The sequence below is a fragment of the Poecilia formosa genome, unplaced genomic scaffold (genome assembly GCF_000485575.1).
Source record: "Poecilia formosa unplaced genomic scaffold, Poecilia_formosa-5.1.2 Scaffold19, whole genome shotgun sequence".
NCBI classification, from domain to species: Eukaryota; Metazoa; Chordata; class Actinopteri; order Cyprinodontiformes; family Poeciliidae; genus Poecilia; species Poecilia formosa.
Window position 1 is genome coordinate 125842 of NW_006799958.1, and position 19765 is coordinate 145606.

Below are 19765 nucleotides of genomic sequence, written 5' to 3' on the forward strand. Positions count from 1 at the left end.
TTAGGGCAGATTGTCCTCAATACTCCTTTGGATCACACCATCTGCCGCCAGTCTGATGACCTTTGAAGTAATTGCGCCTTTCTACGTTAACCAAACCCTGCCACTGTACAGACTTCCCTTCAAAGTTTCGTCGTCACAGAAGCCGGTCCAACAGGGCGCTTCAGGTGAAACCGAACTTTTGTCTTCCGCTTGGATCGCATCGATCTGACAGCCGAGCTCAGAAGCGATTCACCGGAGGAGAATAAATGACAGATTGCACCTTTATCTGAGCCTTCAGCGGGCAGAGCTGAGGGGCCCCCGATCAGCGCCGCGAGAGGGATGAAGACATCCGCAGAATCTCTCCTCATTAGCATTTCAAATGCTCAGCGAGCGAGGCAGAGCGAGCGGCGAGAATAAAAGGCGAGCGAGTGAGCGAGGGAGGAAGGAAGGCAGAGAGAGTGGGCTTTCATGTGCAGAGGCACGGATTGCGAAACTAAATGAACATGAAATATGCACGGTGCCGGGGGGCCTCGGGAGCTGCACGGAACGCGCTGGGTTGACGCACGCACGCACGCGCGCGCGCGACAATTCTTGCGTTCTGCTGCGTGTACAGGTTTTCACACAAAAGGGACGCCTGAGCCAACAAACCGTGCTTCTCCATCCCCGTTTTTTAGTCCGCGTGCATACGTCTGTGCACGGAGTTATTCTAAACGCGCAGCTCTGTGTGTCTCTGTGTGTGCGTGTGTGTGTGTGCGCGCGCGCGCGTGCGAGTTTGTGTGGGTGTGCGACAGCGGCGGCGGCGGTAGCAGCGAGCGGAGGAGAAGAGTCGTCTCTCCGTGTAGCATATGGAGAGGAACACGTCAGGGAAGTCTGTGCGTGTGCTTATTGGGTCAGAGCGGGTGTTTCTCTCCGCATATTTCCTTGCATGCTTCATAATCAGCATGTGAGCCGTGTGTGTGTGTATGTGTGTGTGTGTGCCTCCGTCTCGCAGGCCCTCGTATCTCTCTGCCTGCGTGTGATAAGCCCGGAGCTCGCGGCGCTAAAACACCAGTGAGAGACAAGCGCTCTGTGCAGCTACAGGCTTGCGTGGCTCTGTGTGTGTGTGTGTGTGTGTATGTGTGTGTATAGGAGAGACAGAATGCATAAACTGGTGTGTGTCTCTGTATGCGCACTGTCTGTGTGTGTGTGTGTATGCGTGTGCGTGGGAGCCCCAGGGGCCTGCCCCGGGCTTATCTCACACAGGCAGTGAGAGACGAGCTTCCTGAGCGAGGGGGGGAAGAGAAAGAGAGAGAGAGAAAGAGAGAGAAAGGGTGGGAGGAAGGGAAGAGGGGGGCGGCGGTGTTTGCGCAGCGGTCAGCGCCTTGTTTGTGTAGTCTCAGGTTTTCTCCTCCCCTCCCCCCCTCCGCCTCTCTCTCCTCTCTTTGCCTGTCCGCACGAGGAGCGCAGAAAGGGAAGAGCGGGAGGAGGAGGAGGTGGAAAGGGGATGGGGGGGAGGCAATGAGAAGCGGTAGGGGAGAAAAAAATATAGGAGAGGGAGGGAAAAAAACGTTCGAGAGAGACGCATAAATCAGAGAGACGAGCCAGCTTCACTCGAGCACGGCTGACTGAGCCCTGCTGCTGTTGCTGCGCTGCATCCCGACTGTGTGTGTGTGTGTGTGTGTGTGTGTGTGTGTGTGTGTGTGTGTGTGTGTGTGTGTGTGTGCGCGCGCGGGCGTGCGTGCGTGAGCGCGCGGAAAGCCAGGGAGAAAAACAGCCGCCGCCGCTGCTAACCACAGTCACCACGGCACATTAGAGGGCCATTAGAACGCGATTATACTCCCAGTGCTTACCTCTCATTCACACTCCTGCTCTCTCCCATTCAGCCTCACACACATAATCACCCGCACACACTTCCCTCATCACCATAAATGTGTCCAACTAACATGCGCAACTATAAAGCAAGGCAGGAACGAGCGTGGCACGAAGATACCGGTTTCCACAGTTCCCTCCCCCCCACCCCCCACCCAAAAAAAAGAACTAACGCACGCAAACACACATGGGAGCAGATGAGGTCGATATGGCTCACTGCCCAGGGCGTCACAGACCTGAGGGGCTGGCTGAGCACTTGACAATTATGTTTTAAATAGTATCTCAATTGTGCCCTGAGCAAGTTTTCTATTGCTTCTTTGCATGTCCTGTCGACGCTAACTTGCAGCGCTGTGCTTCAGTGAAATTTAATTGGCTTGCGATTTATAAAGCACGTAGACGTTATTGTAAATATTAACTCCTGTTATGCATATATATGTTCTGCCACCTTCACAACGCCTCATGGTCAGTTTTTTATTTATTCTGCCATTTTGTGAGGAAGCGTAGTCAGTTGAGATGAAATCCATCTCAACGTCCATCTCTTTTGTTCCACCTACCCCCCCTCCCCCCACTCTTTCTTCACGTGTAATCCAACACCGGCGTTTGCTTTTGTTTTGCACGGCTGCAGGAACACGTTGGAGCCGTACTCCAGAGCTCTACGGCAAATTCAGGAAGCATATGGCAGAGGTTTGTGAAAGGGATCGCGGTAGAGAATCCATATAAGATCTGTCAAAATGAGCTAGCCTCGTGTCTTTTCTGCCAGTGCAGCCAATCAGATCAATTTGCCTCTTGTGACGTCACTGATTCAAATACACACAACAACGCAGGGTTAACTATCTTGCTCTTTATATTCTGTAAAAATCGCACAGTGAAAATTTAGTCGTCGTTGCTGGGCTCGGTTCATATCATCAGCGTGCATTTGTTGGCGATAAGAAGTTGCTATCCAGTGGTTTCCTTAAGAAATCTGCATCTAAAACCCAAATCTGGACTGGATCAATTTACACTTCACAGTTGTTCTAAAAAAAACAAACAAAAACAAACAAACCAACCACACAGACTGCGGTCGGGCACCATTAAAACAAAGTAGAGGAACGACATGAGCCGCATCAATTTATAAGACCTGCCAACACCGGCGATGTGCCAAGAACTCTCAAATTAGACGAGGAACATCCAAAAACTCACACAGTCTCCTATTTTCTTTACAACGTGCAGAGAACAAGTGGGAAAGTGAGAAAGTTTTAACAGAGGTGACCAGATCGGGAGAGATGGGGTGGGGTGGCACATGAAAAAAAAACACAACAATGCTCTCGATGAATGTCACAACTCACTTAAACGGATATTGGCCTTAAATTCGTATTTACATGCGACGATATACGCAGAAGAAACCCCCCTTGGCCCCCCTGGTGGCGCCGCTGGAATAAGAATGATCGGCAGCTCCGCATAAAGACGGAGGAATAACCTCCCCGATGCTGGAGGGAGGGAGAGAGAGAGAAAGAGAGAGAGAGAGAGAGAGCGAAGCTGGCGAGCATCCGTCTCCGTATAACGATCCCTCATGCTGCCTGCGCTCATACGCGTGTGCCTGTGCGCGTGCGTGCGTGTGTGTGTGTGTATGTGTGTGTCACACTTCGCCTCGCGGAGAATTAATGAGATGTGAGAGCGGTGCGAGGCGAGAGGAGGGGAGGCGGCGGCGTGTTTGTGTGTGAGCGAGTGCACATGTGAGGAGGAGGAGAAGAGGGAGGGAGGAAGGGGAAGGGGGGTGCCAACGACAATCTGAGTCACAAAGAGAGGAAGAGAAAGAGAGCGCCGAGAGGAAAGGAAGGGGGGAGGGAGAGAGGGAGACGGTGGAAACCTGAGAGAGAGTAGCAGGCGAGGAGAGTAATAAGATGGAGCATGTGAGGAAGAAAATGTGAGTAAAGGTGAGATGAGAGAAAAAAAGCAAATGAAAAAAGAAGCTAGAAAGAGGTAGTATAGGAGATGTGTGAGAGAGGAAGGATTCGCAAAAAAAAAAAAAAAAAAGCCAGAGTAGCGTCTGCCAGAGTCGCAGAAAGGAACAGTCGGGGAAGAAAATGAGTTCAATTTAAGAAAAGAGGGCCGAGATTCGGGGGAGATGAAGTGTAAGAGCGTAAAACGTGGAAGAAGAAAAAAAAGAGAGCGAGAGAGATAAGGAGGGAGGATGAGCCAAGTGAAGCGTGTTACCTCGTATCCGAGCCGCGCCGCTCTCTGAAGCAGAGTCTCGCCGGCATTCTTGTTGACGATCAGCCGCCGGGCCTCCGGCGGGATGGGGCGCACGGCGGAGGGCTCCAGAGGGGGGGTCCTGTGCAGCCCCGGCGACACCTCCGGCGGAGCTCTGACGTTCGCCTGGGGCAGCAGGGCGGGCGGGCAGAGAGCGGCGGGGGAGCAGGGCTTCAGCGGAGAGCAGGGATAGTGATTAGGAGAGGCGGCTCTCTTCCTCGGAGCGCTGCGCTGCTCGGCCGGCTGACGGGAGACGAGAAGAGGGAAAGTGTGAGGGACACTCAAGGGCACGCGGACGAAACCACAGAAATGTAAAGAGAATTATGCATACGTGTGCATAAATACATAAAAAAATAGCCACAGCATGACACTTTTATTTTAAAAAAACAAACAAAAAAACTACAGGTTTTGTAGCCCCAACCTCTGAAGCTTTCAAGACTTTTCTAAATTGCGTTTGGAGGTTACACCGTCCATTAATGAGAAAGAGAGGGGGGGGAAAAAAGACATCTTTCACAGCGACCGTTCACACCCTGAACGCTAAAGGCCGCCATGCCCCTTTCCTTTAATCGCAGAGCCCTCACAGAGCAGTGGGAGCTGCCTGCCCGTTCTTGTGTGAGTGCGTGCGAGCGGCGCGTCGCCCTCTCAGTGGAATTCCATGTCGGAGCAGCTGTCAGCCTGAGGAGGAGCAGGGGGGACGGAAGCAGCACAGGCGGAAAAAAAAGAGCCTAGACTCCTCTTTTTTTCCCTCGATTTTCCCCTCTGCTCCCTCCTTCTCCTCCTCCTCGTCTTCCTCCTCCTTATGAGCGTCATGTGCTCCACCATGGCTGCCACATTCCTCACACTCACTCAGGACGCAGCGAGATGCATAATTGCTCAGGGGTTTTGTTGTCAGGAATGCTCACCAATATGCAGGACACTCACATCGCTGGCTCACACGCAAAAAAAAAAAAAAAAAAAAAAAAACACACACACACACACACACACAAGAAAATAGCCCCGATGACACACGCTCGATATTAAGGCCAGAGAGAAGCGCGCGCGCACATACACACACACACACACAAACACAAGCGAGCGAGCGGGGCCTCCTCAGGGAGTCGCAAAGGGCACGGGGAGGTCAAAGCTCCAGCAGCCCTCTAAACATTGTAAACATACTTCCTTCCTCTGTCCCTCCCTCCCTTCCCCAGCTGCATAATGAGAGGCGCCGACAGGCATACAGAAACACACTCCGCTGCTGCAAAACATCCAGACGGCCGCATCGCAGCCCGACTCCCCCTATCAGCGCTCACCTTGTCGTCCTCGGCTGATCCCAGATCAGGCGCCGAGCGCTGGCCGGGGCTGGTGGGCGCGGCCTCTTTCCTTTTCTCCCGCTCCCTCTCTCTGTCTCTGTCTCGCTGGCCCGTGTGCTTGGTCTTGCACGGCCGCTTGCCCTTGGGTTTGTCCGTGTCACTATGGCGACGGGGTTTGAGGGGAGGGACGCCTCCCACGCAGAGCTCCGGGGCCGGCGATGGGGGCCCCCTCTTCGGCTCCTTAAGGCCGCGGTCACCTGAGTAGAGGCTCGGCTGGAGTGGCCTGTCCTTCGGCTGGCTGGGGGGAAGGGCGGGAGCAGCTACTCCTGGAACGGGAGCAGAGGGAGAACAGGGAGTAAGAGCTGGTAGAGGAGGAGGAGGACAGAAAGGTACTCCAAGGCCGTCTCCGACACGCTGCTGGTTTATTAATGAGCACTGTGAGCTGTCTGGGAGCACACGAGTCTACCCAGCCAAGAAAATATATATATATACCAATTACAAAAAAAAAAAAACCCACAGAAAGAAATTATTCACATCCTTTTCATTTTTACTTTATTGACGTTACAACAAACTTAAATGTACTTTATAAGGATTTTCCATGACGAACCAACACAAAGCAGTTGTCGGTGTTCTGCAAGTCCCTTTTGCAGTAAAACAGTTTCTTGGTGGAGATTTCTCTAACAACTTTCAACATCTAGCCACTGACATTTTTGTCCCTTCTCCGTCGTAAAATACAGCGAGATGAAGAAAATCTGGAGATCAATTCAAGTTAAGCTGCAAATTTGCAGTTGAATTTAACTCACGAGGCTGTGCTTTGACCCAAACCAGGGGTGTCAAAACGTTTTGGAGTGGGCGTCAAAAATCACTAAGTTGAACCACTCAGAAGCCGTGTTTTCTCAAATCAAAAATGCTACACTTAGTTGTAATTTTTTTGTGTGTGTGTGATGTAAACATGCAATATTTTCATGACAAAGTTACAAAAAAAAAAGAACAAATTATTACTGCAGGTCCTAAAAAAACGGTGTCGGATATTTTCCTTAATGACAGAAAGATGTGCAAGTTTTCTAACTTTTTCGGTTGAATGCTTTCCGTTTTACTGATTTAGGAAACGGAAACAGACATTAAAAGCTCCTTCTAAAGTCCTTTCTGTTTTTAGCAGAGTTTAATGACTGGGCGTTCATGTCTGTTGGGTAAAAAGTTGCTGGATGTTTGTGGCCTGACTTCAATGATATTAAAATCAAAGTAAAAAAAAACAAAAAAAACATGGCTAATAAAGAAAAAGAAATACTGTGTTGTACCAAACATTTCCCCCACAGCATGACACTGCCACCACTATGTTTCACATTGGTTTTACCACTTTGTACAAGCTACTTTGTGTTGCTGTATCACGGAAAATCAAAACTTAGTCCCAGTGAAATCACAAAGCAACATAAGCACCTATTTCCTGCAGCAAGGACACGTCTGGCTATTCAACAAACTTTGCAAGTGCGAACACAAAAATTCAAAAGCCTTGAAACATTTTAATCAGAAAGACAAACTATTATCAGTGTCTGCAGTCTGCGGTCTGATTCATGCCGCCGCGCAGCTTTTATTCGGCAAGTTTTAAATTCCACCAAATCCTTCATTTGTAGATAAAGTTTGAGAAAAGCTCACATGGAGAAATTCTTTGCATCTCATCCACGCTCGAAGAAAAAAAAACCTTGTGTAGTCAGATCATTAATGACAGTTTAAATAGTTTAACAGTGTTGGGTTTCTTATGGTAAAGAAATGCACACCCACACGCTTGGCGTTAAACCCATTCGTTGCCAGGGAGACGATATCTAAAAATGTTCAACAAAAATGACATGTCAGCGGCCAATCAAGGCTTACGGGCTGTTTTTGTGTTAAGCTTTTTTTGAATAAGGGAAAACCCTCCGTTTTAATCAGAACAGCCATCCCCTTCAACAGCACGCACCAATAAATCCCCCATTCAGTGCTCCTTGTGACTGGTCTCGAGAGGAAAAAGAAAAAAAAAAATCACTGATCACACATTAGTCACAGCGCACCTGCGCATCTCCGCCGACCACTTCCTCCTTTCATCCTCCTCACAGAGCTTGACGCAGACCAGTTGAACATTTAATAAAAAGTGTGTGGTGTGTGTGGGGGGGGGGTTCTCGTGGCTTGTACGTTTCAGCCTGTGGTCCCCAGACCCCTTCAACCTTTCTGGCTGGCAGGAGGAAGAGTCCCCCGAGCCGTTTCCTCTGCCCCACCGCTCCCGCCCCCCCCTCCCCCTCGCCTCGCCTCTCTGACTGCTCTCGGGAAATCCCCTAAAGACAGCCTGCTCAACAAGAAAGTGAAACGTGAGCCAAAGATAGATTTCCGTTACCCTAGCTGAACTCGGAGAATAAAAGGCGGCGGTTAGCGCGTCTGGTGGTTCGCTCTTACCATTAGGTAGCTTCTCGCAGCCCCACTTCCTGTTGATGTCGTTCCTCTGCGCCGCGGCCCGGTCCTCGGGCTCTGCCGCCCGGATCTTGCGCTCCCGCTGAGTTTGCGCCGGGTTTCCCGGCCGAGGCAGGGGCCAGGGCCTCTCCTGCTTGAACTGGGAGCCGTCGGGTGACGCGGCGCCCGCCGCGGGCTTGCTGAGTCGCAGCCCCTTGAGCTCAATGCGGACTTTGAGCTTTCGCACCTCGTCATCGTCGTCATCTTCGTCGGGACTGGCCTGCTCGCACTCATCTGCCGACAAGTGAAACGCGCGTTGTTCAGTCTCGCGTTTCAGTGCCTGAACAGTGCTGCACGCGAGCTCGAGAGCGCCAAAAAACAGCATCAATGACAACGTCTGAGCCGCACGCTTAATATTCATGCAGGAAGGAAGGAAGGAAGGGAGGGAGGGAGGAAGGACGACTCCACAGTGGAGGAAAGAAATGAGGGAGAAACAAACCAATAAAGACCAAAGAAGCCGAGACTGGCTGCTCCAATCCGAAATACACAAGGGATGGGTGTTTGACTTGTCTGCCAGTGCCGAGGAGAGCAAGCACGATACTGCATGCCAGACGAAAAAGAAAAAAAAAAAAAAAGGAAACCCAAACAGATGAGGCAAAAAAAAGAGAGAGATGAAAAGAGAAGGGGAAAAAAAGAGCAGCTTTGAAGAGGGCGGGTAAGCACAGCGGAGGAACAGCAGAGCTGAAAGAGAAGCGAGAAAGAATGGCTGTCCCTCTTCCTCGCTTCTCTTGCGCGGTCTGCGCTCAAAGGGAAGGATTAAACGCCCCTCGGAGCTGGCTGCCACACAGAGCGGAGCGCATGACAGTGAGTGGGAAGCGGAGGAGGCGGGTGGTGGTGCTTGGGTTAAAGACAGCATCCAGTGGTCTGTTTTTTTTTTGTTGCTGTTGTTTGTTTGTTTTTTCCCCACCAACAAACATACAATGACTTTAAAAATGCAGAATAATAAAAAAGTTTTGGATTCCATTGTAAGATTTTACAAAGAACAAAACTTTTAGGTGGTGGTGGTGGTGGGGGGATCCCCAGGTAACTTAGCTGTCTTTATTTGTGTGTCGATTGCATCACAAGAGGCACAGCAATCAAGCTGTTCAGATGGCATTTGAAAAACTTTGACGGAGGGGGAACTTTTGAGACATTTTGACAAATTTATTGGACTTCCATCCCAAACTCCCCGGAAATTTTTTTCTCAAATTGCAAATTTTTTACATTCACGGGGACGGTCACATTCGCTTTAAATGTTTTGTTTACAAAAAATTTGGCAAGACAAAAAGTAAGCAGGCCAACCGCGATTGTTCAATATTTGACAGACAACAAGACTTTGATTAATTATACACATAGGCTCCAGATTTGGAAAAAAATAAAAATAAAAACTTAGACAGCTGTTTACTGAAACACAGAATTAGAAGATGCAAACCAGACAGGAACTTAACACAATGCTAACAAAGTGCATACACAAGTAGAGGGTGCAGGGTCGCTTTTTATAGAGAGAACATGCAAGTAAGCATTGGGAACCTAACTGACAACTTTAAAAAAAAATATTAATTAAATTGCTTTTGAGCGCTCGGTCGCCCCTAAAGTCATGCTGCCCTGGGCAATGAGCCATATCGCCCATTTCAGAAACCACCGCTGATTTTGTTTCTTAAGGGTATTGACAAAGGATTCTCCACATGCTTATCGTTACTCTGTGCTCCTCTTGTGACTTCTTTAATTGAACTTGTGAGTCTGACACATTTCTTTATTTCACTGAAGAGCCCCGGAGACTGTGCCACCCTGGGCAGAGAGCCATATCATAAGGAAAACAAACAGAAAAAACTGACTATGACAAGTGGGTGACAGACTGCATCTAATGTGACTTTGATTGAATTTACAGAAAAGTCTGCCTGGTAGCTTCAAGGCAGGGTTGATTTATAGAAAAAAAAATTATGAGTTTTTTTTTTTTTTTTTCAAACGAACAGGAATAAACCCTGGAGTATCAAAGTTGCAGCAAAAGGAGATAAAAAGAGGTGGGAGGTGGAAGTGTGAGCGAAACGGCACGTTTGTGAAGTTCTCACCCGTAGAAAGCTTGGCTCTCTTCTCCCGCTCCCCGTCCTCCGAGTCGTCCTGCTCTTCCTTGATGAGCGGGCGTTTTCTGGCAGCTCCGAAGCCCAGGCCGACCTTTTCCTCCAGGAACTCCTTTGATGGCGTCAGAGTGGGAGGCATGCACAGTCCCTCCTCAGACTCTCTCGTCGCCGCTTTCCTGGCTCCGTCTTGAGCCAGGTGACCCGGGGACACGAGGTCCCTCGGCGCCACGCACCTCTGGAGAACCGGAACCCTGTTGTTGGCGTACAGCGGACGGACACCTGAACAGAGCCATAGCGGGATGGAAGAACGGGGTCAGAAGTGGGGGGGGAGGGGAGAAAGAAAGAAAAGATGAAAGGGGACCCCAGGAATGCAGACAGACCACAAACCAGACAGACCGAGAGCGGGCAGGGGAAACCGACGGGTGGGGCGGGAAAATGTGAGGGATCGACGAGCGGGAGAGTGGCGGTTAAACACCAGCCAGCTTTTATTCTGCTTTAAAGACAGGCAGTAAAACTTTGATGGGGTAAAGACTTTTTAATCTGATGCGAGCGGAGCGGAGCAGAGCCAGCAGGGCCTGATGGTTCCTTGCACTTCCAGCACAGAGGAAAAGACATCCCCTCTCTCTCTCTTTCTCTCTCTCTCTCTGTCTGTCTTCCCCCACGGCATGACCGAGCCACGCCCTTCTCACACAGAGCGTGACTCTATCCCCCCACCCCACTCCACCCCACCTCCATTTCTCCTCGACTCCCTCTCTCCGTCTCCCTCTCCGTGCCATAATTAGGCTCACACGTCAGCCGCGGCCTTGCTCCAACACACAGCTGGGCTCCTGGCCAACGTAACTACCCTCCCTCACCTCTCCACCCCCGCCAGCTCCCTCCCCCCTCGCCTCCTCTTTCCGTTGCGCTCTCCCATCCGCTTTCACCCGCTAACTCCCCCCGCTTTCACTCACGCAATCTCTGCCCCTCCTTCTCCTCTCTTGCCCTCCTCTCTCTCTCTCTCTCTCTCTCTCTCTCTCTGCGCAGATAAGCACAAAAGGCTTCTTGAAAATAAAAACTCCCCCCTCGCCGTTTCCCTTCCGCACGCCCGGTTTATGCAGAGTTGCTGCGTGTTTTTGCAGGAGAGAATTTCTTTTCTTTTTTCTTTTTTTTTTAAGAGTGACCCCAGTTTTGCCTCAGCTTTTGCTGCAAGTGTGCACGCGTACCTATTGTTTGCATGAGTCCCTTTATGAGTGTGTCTTGTCCTCTTATAAATACATGTGAGTGTGCGCGCGCGCGCGCGCGTGTGTGTGTGTGTGTGTGTGTGTGTGCATTACTCACCCTCCCTCTCTGGCTGCCTGGTGGTGTGCTGGCAGTGCTCCAGCGCTCTCTCTCTGCGCTGGCCGTCTGCCAGCTCTCGTCCTGCTGCCGCTACCGAGGCAGAAACGCACAAACCGCCGCCGCCGCCGCCCTCCTTCTCCTTCAGCTCCAGCTCGGAGAACCGCATCATTGCCCGCTGTGCGCACACAAACATACAACAAAACAAAAAAGGAAAAAAAAAAGGAGGAAAAGAAGCAGAGAAAACCCATGAAAACCACTCATCTGCCCACGTCACAAACACACACACCTCTCTAAGCCTCAATCTGGCCTCAACAGCTATAGAAGCAAATATTGCGTCAGCAATTACTTTGTCTTAATATGAAAGAAAATGCCAAAGAAATAAATTAAACCCACGTACGCACACAAACACACACAAAGACAAAAAAGGGGGGAAGACAGATAAATCACAAGCATGGCATCAAGACACAGGTTAGACTACTGCAGCCACTGTGAGTCCATGCGCTCTGGGCCTTAAAGTCCTGGCATCTCCCTTTCCTGAAACATAAACATGGCTTGGAAACATATACATCTAAGCCCTGAGGCAGAGAGAGGAGATGAGAGGGGGGTGGGGGGAAGAGAGAGGAAAGAAAGGAGGCAAAAAGAAGGAGTGTGCAGCGGTACAGAGTACAAAAGGAGACAGAGCCTGTCAGAGACAGATGTGATAAGAAATGTAAAGAACTGACCTCCCAGTTAGCTGCAGGTTGGCTTATATTACTCTCCTCTCGTGATAAGACTTCCATCTAAGCAATTAGAATGGGGGGCTCAATATATCTGTCCAGCATTTCATCTTTTTTTTAATTTTATTCTTAAATGAATTTGTTTCTCCACATAATTCTTCACACATAAATAAGCAGCCACAGTCCCACATAATGACACAAAGTAAAGTGACTCAACAGGTCAATCAAATGTGCATCAAAGCCATCAGGTCATTTCTGAAGCAAACTGGTAACAAATTAGAGAGAGAGAGAGAAAAAAAAATAGAGATGCACCAATCGGACTTTTCTAAGCCCGTACCGATTTTCAGGTTTCCTGAAGGTCTGACCTGCTGAAGAAGAACACTGCAACCCCTTTGTCAAGGTACCGGTCTTAGATTCAAGTGCAAATTTAAAGTGCCTCGCAAAAGGAGTGCTACCCCATTGTGTCACATTATTAAGTTCTCTAATTTGATTTAGGTCTGGACCATTGCAAACACACAAACATGCTCCGATATCTCATAGTTCTGGCCGTACGTTCAGGGTCATTGTTTCACTGGAAGATTAACCTCAAACAGATTTTCGTCCAGTAATTAGTTCCATCCATCCTCCCATTAACTCTAACCAGTTTTCCAGTGCCAGTCAGAAACAGCCTCCTACACCATGATGCTGCTGCCATCATATTTCACCACAGGGATGACGAGTTCAGGGTTAGTTTGCTCTAATCGAATTTTGGCCGTCATCTGACCAGAGCACCTTCCTCAACACGTTAAACCGAAAATTGATGTAAAACCCAGGAAGATGCAGATCAGTTTATAGTTGTAGTCGTTAAAAAATCATAAAAAAGTTTAAGAATTTGGGATGCTCTGATGGCAAATTAGTGCCATCAATTTGATTTGTGCTAAGCCTGAAAAAGCGCATCAAAGTGACCAATTGATTGGTGCATCTCTAAATAGAATATTGCCACAATTGAGAACACAAAAATCAGTTTTGCCCTCACTTTGTTTTCACATTCCCAGAAATGCAAAGTCTGATAGCTTTGTTGCAGTTGTGAATTAAAAAGCATGACACAGACAAAACCACGTTTTCTCGAATGCATTCGTGACATAGACAGACATGAGCAACCTATTGCGATATCTGCCTCAGAGCCAGTGGATAATAACAAAAAAAAAAAATCTCTTTGTGTTTCTGAGCACATGAAACCCCAGAGACAACTGCTTGCAACATGAAACTTAATCTGTGCGCCTAGATGATAGCGGATGAGAGTAGTTGCAATTTTACGTTTATAGAGGTCATATGATGCGTGTTAGGAGACTAGGCATGTCAACCAGTGGGGTGAGGAGGATTATGACCTTGGAGAGACCAGGCAGGGCAGCTCAGGCCAATGAGAAGGTGGGATTAGGGGGGAGGGCTGTGATTGGCAGACAGGGGGCATGCAGACAGCTTTAGAGCAGTGGTTCTCAAGCTTTTTATTTTAAGTACCACTTCAGTAAATATGAAGTTTTCCCAATTATCACGATACCGATGGGCATTTTTAAACTGCATTTCAATCGACATTTCATTTTTGCTCAGAAGTTCTAACATCCCAATTTGTAATTAGACAAATACATAGAAAAGTCCCTAGACATGGTGAAAGTCAAGTTTCTCACCTACCCAAACTGCTCATTTTAATAAGGCCGTCCGGCATACAGACCTTTGTTTATTTGTACTTTTGAGTATTTGTAGCTCATCAACTCTTTCTCATGATCTGTACTGTTTCTTTTTGGGGGTTTTTGTGAGCATATTGCTACAATATTGAAAGAGGAAAATCGCTGCCCCTGTACTACTAATATCAGTTATCCTGATCACTGGCAAATCAATTAGTAAATCATCAAAGGTTCCAGGTTCTGACTTCAGAGGTAAACGAAACTGTATAAGAAGTTCATATTTACTAAACTTACTATTTACTATTAAATGAATACTAATATAATTTTTTTTTATCTGAGAACCATCAAATGCAGCTCTGTGATTTCCACTTAGGCTACAGTTTGAGAACCACGGCTTTAAACGAGCCTCAAAAATGGCAGCTGTTGGTTGTTAAGCATCCTGCAAGGACCCTATGTCTCCTAAACTTGGGGTTAAGCACAGCCAAAGGCGATGTGATCTTTGAGGTTGTCACGGTCATGCTCTGAATCCACTGTCTAGAGCACAGTCAGCACTACATGCTTTAGCCTGAAGGCAGTCACACAAGGAGAGGCACGTACGGAGTCACAAACACACACAGAGTAACCTTTACGATGGCTGCTCGGTAATCAACATACAAAAATGGCGGTCCTGTTTAAACTTTGAACCGACAATCCCTGAAAGAGTGCCTGAAATCAAGCCAATGATAAACTAAAGGGAAGATCAAACCAATGGCCAAGACAGTAGCATGACTATTTATTCTCTACAGGGCCGTAAATGCAAAGTTTGCAAAGTTCATGCAAGGTTTGCTCAACAGGCAAAGGGAGTAAAGGCAGTGGCCCGTGGATGTTTATTCTCTGTGGTTACACATTTAAGTCTGAAATGTCTGGTCATGACATGACAACAACCCAATACAATCTGTGGTGTAAAGATAAACTTGTGGACTTACCTGCAATGCTCTCTGCTCGCGGCTCAGTTTGCTAGAGTCAGCATACAGCTCTGTGGTGACGCATTTAAAGCGGTCGCCAACGTAGCCAGAGGAGTTTGCGATCCGTTTGGCCAAGCTGGACCTACGAGAGTTTTTAGATGAAGTCTGGGTACCTTCGTCCTCCTCCTCTTCATCATCTCCCTCTGCTTGGGACTCCCCAAGATCAACAATATTGTCCTCTTTTTCAGCCTCCCTCTCGCACTCCTTTACTGCATTTGTATTGTGCTGTGCAAGAGGAGCGCAGCTGCCCCCATCTTTTTTGTCCTTACCAGAGCTACGCTCCCCCGAGGTGCGGGCACAGCGTAAAGTGCTCTGATCTTGATCCCCAGGGTCTGGGCTGGGGCTACTTTCCTCTGTGCTCTCTTCTGCGTCGGAGAGCTCTGGTCTAGTCTGGGATGTCCTTGATACCTCGACAAGGCAGGGTGTTTCCTGGGGAATCTTTCCTTTCCCAAATAAAGTTTCTTGTTGCCCATCAGTGTTGTTCACCTTCAGGTTGGGGGTCTGTCCAGAGTGGCTTAGATGTGCTTGGTGTTTAGTCTCACCGTCAGTGTTTGTCAGGTTTTGACTGCTATGACATTCATTTTGGTTCCCCTTGTTGCTAGTCTCAGCAGAAGGCTGTTTGTAGACTGTTGGGGTAGACTCGATATCTGTGTCTGAGTGTACAAGGTCAATGCAGACAATCTTTTCTCTGGACGCCGCAGATGAGTGGAGGTTTTTGCTTTGACTGCCACCCTGTCCTTGCACGCCTACCTCCCTATCATGCTTCATTTGGTTGCCTTCGCCTGTCTCTTTCCCAGCACTGTGATCTCTGTGGCTCCCGCCTTCTTCAACAGTTCCCCGTGGTCTGTCCTGTCCCCGGGGTTTTAGTGTTGCATCTGCCCTGTCTGTCAGCTTGCTGTCAGAGAGTGTCTGCATCAGCGGATGGGCCATCTCCTGTGAGTTATAAGTGAGGTATTCTGTGCCCGGACCAGCTGGGAGATTTGGGTAGGTTAAAGGGTGTTTTCCAGCCAAGTGGGCTGAGTAAAGGCCGTTGTTGCCAAGCAGAACGGGGTTAGGGTACACTGGGCCTTTCCCTGAAATTGGGACGGAGTGTAGCGCCAAGCCATCAGGGATGGGGTACTGCAGATATCTGTTAGCATAAGCCAAGCTGTGGTTCAAATAAGCTTCACTTTGAGAAAGAAAAAGGTGGGGAGGAGGGTGACCATTCTCCAAACATGGCCTCTTGTATGATGACAGGTCTGGAGTTGGTTCACTTCTCTTATTCATCTGGGCGGACTTCTCTGTTCCCTCTCTGTGATGCGCTGACTGGCTGGGGCTGTGCTTCACCCATTCACCGTTAGGTTTCGGGGAAAGAGCCCTGGAGCTGACCAAAGAGCAGCCAGAATGTTGAGAGGAGGGAACACTGAGGTTGGGCTCTCCAATCCTTGGACAGGACGAGCTTCGCTGCTGAGGGAGAACCCTCTCTAGGCCCTTGTTCTTGATGACAGAGGGCGAGGCGCCTTTGGCTTGTGAAAGGCCCAGGTCTGCATTTGACCTCGGAGAGGGTGGCAAACCTGACGTGTGCTGTGCATGTGAGGGAGATGGGCTTGGTACAACCCATGATGAGTGTAAAGTGCTGATCATTTCTGGTCTCTCTGAGACCTTTGAAGAAGTGCTGCAGACCACAGAATGAGGATGGGAGGAAGGGGAGAGGGATACATTTTCATTTAGAAGCTCTCGACCGGAGGGAAGTCCATAACGGGTGCCAGATGACACAGAGTCCATCTTAACTGAGAAACCATTGGCAGGCAGCCCATACTCAATCATTCTTCCTGACAAATCCAGAGGCTTCTCTGCAGAGTCTTTGGTTGGTTGAGATTGGTTAGCTGGCCTCTCAAAATTGACTAATGAAGGGGACCTGCTGCGTACTTTTTCCACTCCTGCACCTCTGTTCTCAGAGGCCCCGTCTCGTGACCTGGGTTTATGGGGGCTGGGTCTGCCAGAGGAGGCCTGCTCTGATGCCATACTGCTAATAGAAAAAGGGTGAGCAATGGACTGCGTAGAGGCAGAGGATGCAGATATTGAAGCCGCAGAAGAGGCGGATGGTTGTCCTATTCTGGCAACTGGTCTTTGCAAATCCAGTGCTTTGTCAAGGAGAGCAGGCAGAGGGGGAGGCTGGGGGAGGCGGGAGGACATGTGGGAAGAATCAGCAGGCAGACTATTATTCCCGACAGTGGTGCCACTGGTGCTGGTACTACTGGTGCTATTGTTGGTTGTGCCCTTCCTGGACGGAGGTCTGCTTGGTCTGCTGCTCCTGCTTGGAGAACGGTCTCGTTCCATGGCTGCCTGATGGTGCTGAGGATGAGGAGAGGGTTGATGAAGCTGCTGTGAAAACGGAGATGTAACACCGAGCCCTTTGTCTTGGCAGTGTACCAGCGAAGGGGTCACTGTGACCGCAGGAATCCTCATGGGAGGGGCCACCAGAGGAGAAGAAATGGGAGATGGAGGGTAGGGAGGGATATAGTAGAGCCTCTCAGCAGCAGAAACAGCTGCAGCAGATGTAACATTGGCCCCCTGGGCTGCACACAAGGGTGGGTAGGGCAGGTGCTGGGGAAGGTAGGGGCTGGGCTGGGTGAGCAGGGAGGCTTTGTATATGTTCAAAGCAGCATACTTGGATGTGTCCATAAAGGGATACATGCCTGCTTCCGGGTATGGGCTCAGCAGAGGCATGCGGAGGTAGCTGCCACCTGCCCCAGCCAGCCCCAGCTCTGACACTTTTTCTCCGGGCCCTACTCGCCGTTCCAAGCCAAGGCCCTCAGCTCCAGTAACCAGCACAGGCTTGTGAAGGCTTGGGTGGGTGCCCTTGTAGAGGCTCTGGTAACCATTTGCAGGCTTACGACTGTCCAGAGGGCTGTCGGGTTTGTAAATTAGCTCTGGGAGACCATCCCTACTGTAGGCGAGTGGGAGGGTGGGTGTCTCTCTGCTCTTCTCCGTTTGGAGGGTTCTGATCCCTGGGTATACGACCCCACCATGGAGACGGAGGCTGTCGTGTATCAGAGTGCTTCGGTCAAGCCCCATCGCAGCCAGGGGCGTCAACCTTGCATCCACCTGGAAAAAAGAAAGGGAAAAGAAATGCATTTAGTTGTGCTTAATCACATACAGATACTATTTAATGATATGACAGAAACATATGAAGTCAATGCAATGCTCTGCCGAAAAGCTCAAATGTTTTCCTGTGGCTGTACAGTAAACACCTCAGAGTGAAATAATGTGATTAAAAATACAAATAAGGAAGAAAAACAAGAAAAAATTGGGATGTCGGAAATGAACTCTGATGAGATTCTTTATGCCTTTTGTGGTGTCACCAAAGGCATGTGCTTGTTTCTATGAGGGCAGATTTTACATTATAACAAATAGAGGAACTAACTATGACAGGTATTATAAATGACTTACTATTTTTTAACATAAATCTGATTGAATTAATTAGCAAGTCTGGCTAGTACCTTTAAATATAAAAAAGGATTAAAATATGACAGTTGTTTTTTCTTTTTTCTTTTTTTCTTTTTACATATGGTCCATTCAGACTTTAACCAACCAACCTTAACCACGTATTTTGTTCTCAAAGTGACAAATGACAACCACGGGAACTTGCCATATTTTGTGCGATGTCGTTTCCTCGTCTTAGTGCCAGGTTAGTTTGTGTCTCAGCATCGACATCACGAAACAGATGTTGCCCTGTGGAGATGAGCAAACAGTTAGCAGTCAGCGCCTTGGCTCTGCCACATGAACACACTGCCAACGCAATTCCATGACACCGCCACTTACATTTCACAAAATCTCAAACAGACAGTGTGTTGTTACTTGAGCTTCATTCCAAAAACAGTCAAACATGACGGGGTGAAAATGCAAAGCGGACAGCCACAATAGCTCTGCCCCCTCTCATCCATCAACACCCCTTCATCCTTATACCGCCTCCTCACCCCACCCCAACCCCCCACCCACCTCCTCCCACCGGCTCCCAAGCGGGGCTTGCTAGCTGAGCCCTGTGGGGCCACGTCTATTCAGTCACGTCCCCTCACACACACCGGTTCCTCTGTGCCCTCTTTGACCTGCTCTCTCGGCTGCCTCAGCCAGCAGAGCGAGGGAAGATTATGCATCGCAGAGCACTTCGGCGGGAGCCCATTTACCACCCGCCAACACAGAGCCTCAGATCAACAATACCCTCGCACCAGAACACGCACGGAGGTAGAGCGTGTAGGAGAAAAGAAGCCACATATAGAGGGGAATAAACTCAGGCTGAAACAGCAAAGCAAGAAAACAGGTGGAGATTTAAGTGAAAAGACTTTTGTTCAAAAAAATAAATAAATAAAAATTGCAAGAGAAGGAAAAAAAAAGAAACCCATCAAGGCACAAATAAATGTCCCTGAATCCTGAAGTGTTTGTATAAGTTTGAATTTCTTGTCAGACACTTCAGTGTATGAGTCTTATTATATGTTCTGAAATAAGTCCAGAGAAAATCGATTAGATATTTCTACATATTTCTGAAATAAGTTCCACAACTGGCTCCCTGAACCTGTGATTTCACTCACACAGTTTAGATTTGTACACACCGAAGAGGTTGCAGTGGACAGATTCCCTTTTCCTCATCTGTATTCGCATTGATGTGGTAATATAAACGAACACTTGCTAAAATATGTCCTTGTACGTTGATTAAAAGATGACACGTCCTCATGGGAGAACAAACCGGAGATCAGGGGCTGGGACAGATCAGTGGCTGTTCTCTACTCAAACCTCAGTCCATTTTTACTCACTATGCCTCCAACATCTGTGCACTTTAGCAATGCACCAATCAAGCTTCCACTGGCCAATACTAACTTCCATGCTATTTGGGGCTCTGACCTGAAGGATCCGATTTTCACTTGAAGAACTATAAGAGATAAGAGATTGGGGAAATATGTTGAAGTTAGCTTCGAAACTAACCAAAATGACGCAATTCCAAGATGTTGCTGTTGGCTGATGCGTTAATAGAGTGAACTTTGTGGGAGGCCTTAGTTTCAATGGATTCAATAAATGGGAACAAAGAATAAGTTCAAAAGATTTGACCATTTTATCTGGCCTACTGGTCTGTGCACCTTTAATTAGATCTGTTAAGAAAAAAACAAGTATAAATTTGTTCAGGTTAATCTCAGCAGCTAAATCTGTTGCCGC

General features: G+C 48.6%; 1 protein-coding gene across 2 annotated transcripts in view; it reads right to left on the reverse strand.

The window, feature by feature from the left end:
• The window catches only part of bcor (BCL6 corepressor), a 41936-nt gene that overhangs the window by 10918 nt on the left and 11253 nt on the right, over positions 1–19765 (reverse strand). The window contains exons 2-9 of one of the 2 annotated variants that reach the window (XM_007547113.2): positions 18210–18292; positions 14540–17665; positions 11920–11976; positions 11198–11372; positions 9872–10159; positions 7770–8057; positions 5346–5671; positions 4021–4299 (exon numbers count right to left, since the gene is read on the reverse strand). In XM_007547113.2, the coding sequence (XP_007547175.1) occupies positions 4021–4299; positions 5346–5671; positions 7770–8057; positions 9872–10159; positions 11198–11372; positions 11920–11976; positions 14540–17665; positions 18210–18212 (4542 nt within the window). In that variant the 5' untranslated portion in view covers positions 18213–18292. The remainder of the gene's footprint in view (positions 1–4020; positions 4300–5345; positions 5672–7769; positions 8058–9871; positions 10160–11197; positions 11373–11919; positions 11977–14539; positions 17666–18209; positions 18293–19765) is intronic. The other variant, XM_007547114.2, reaches the window with a different exon arrangement.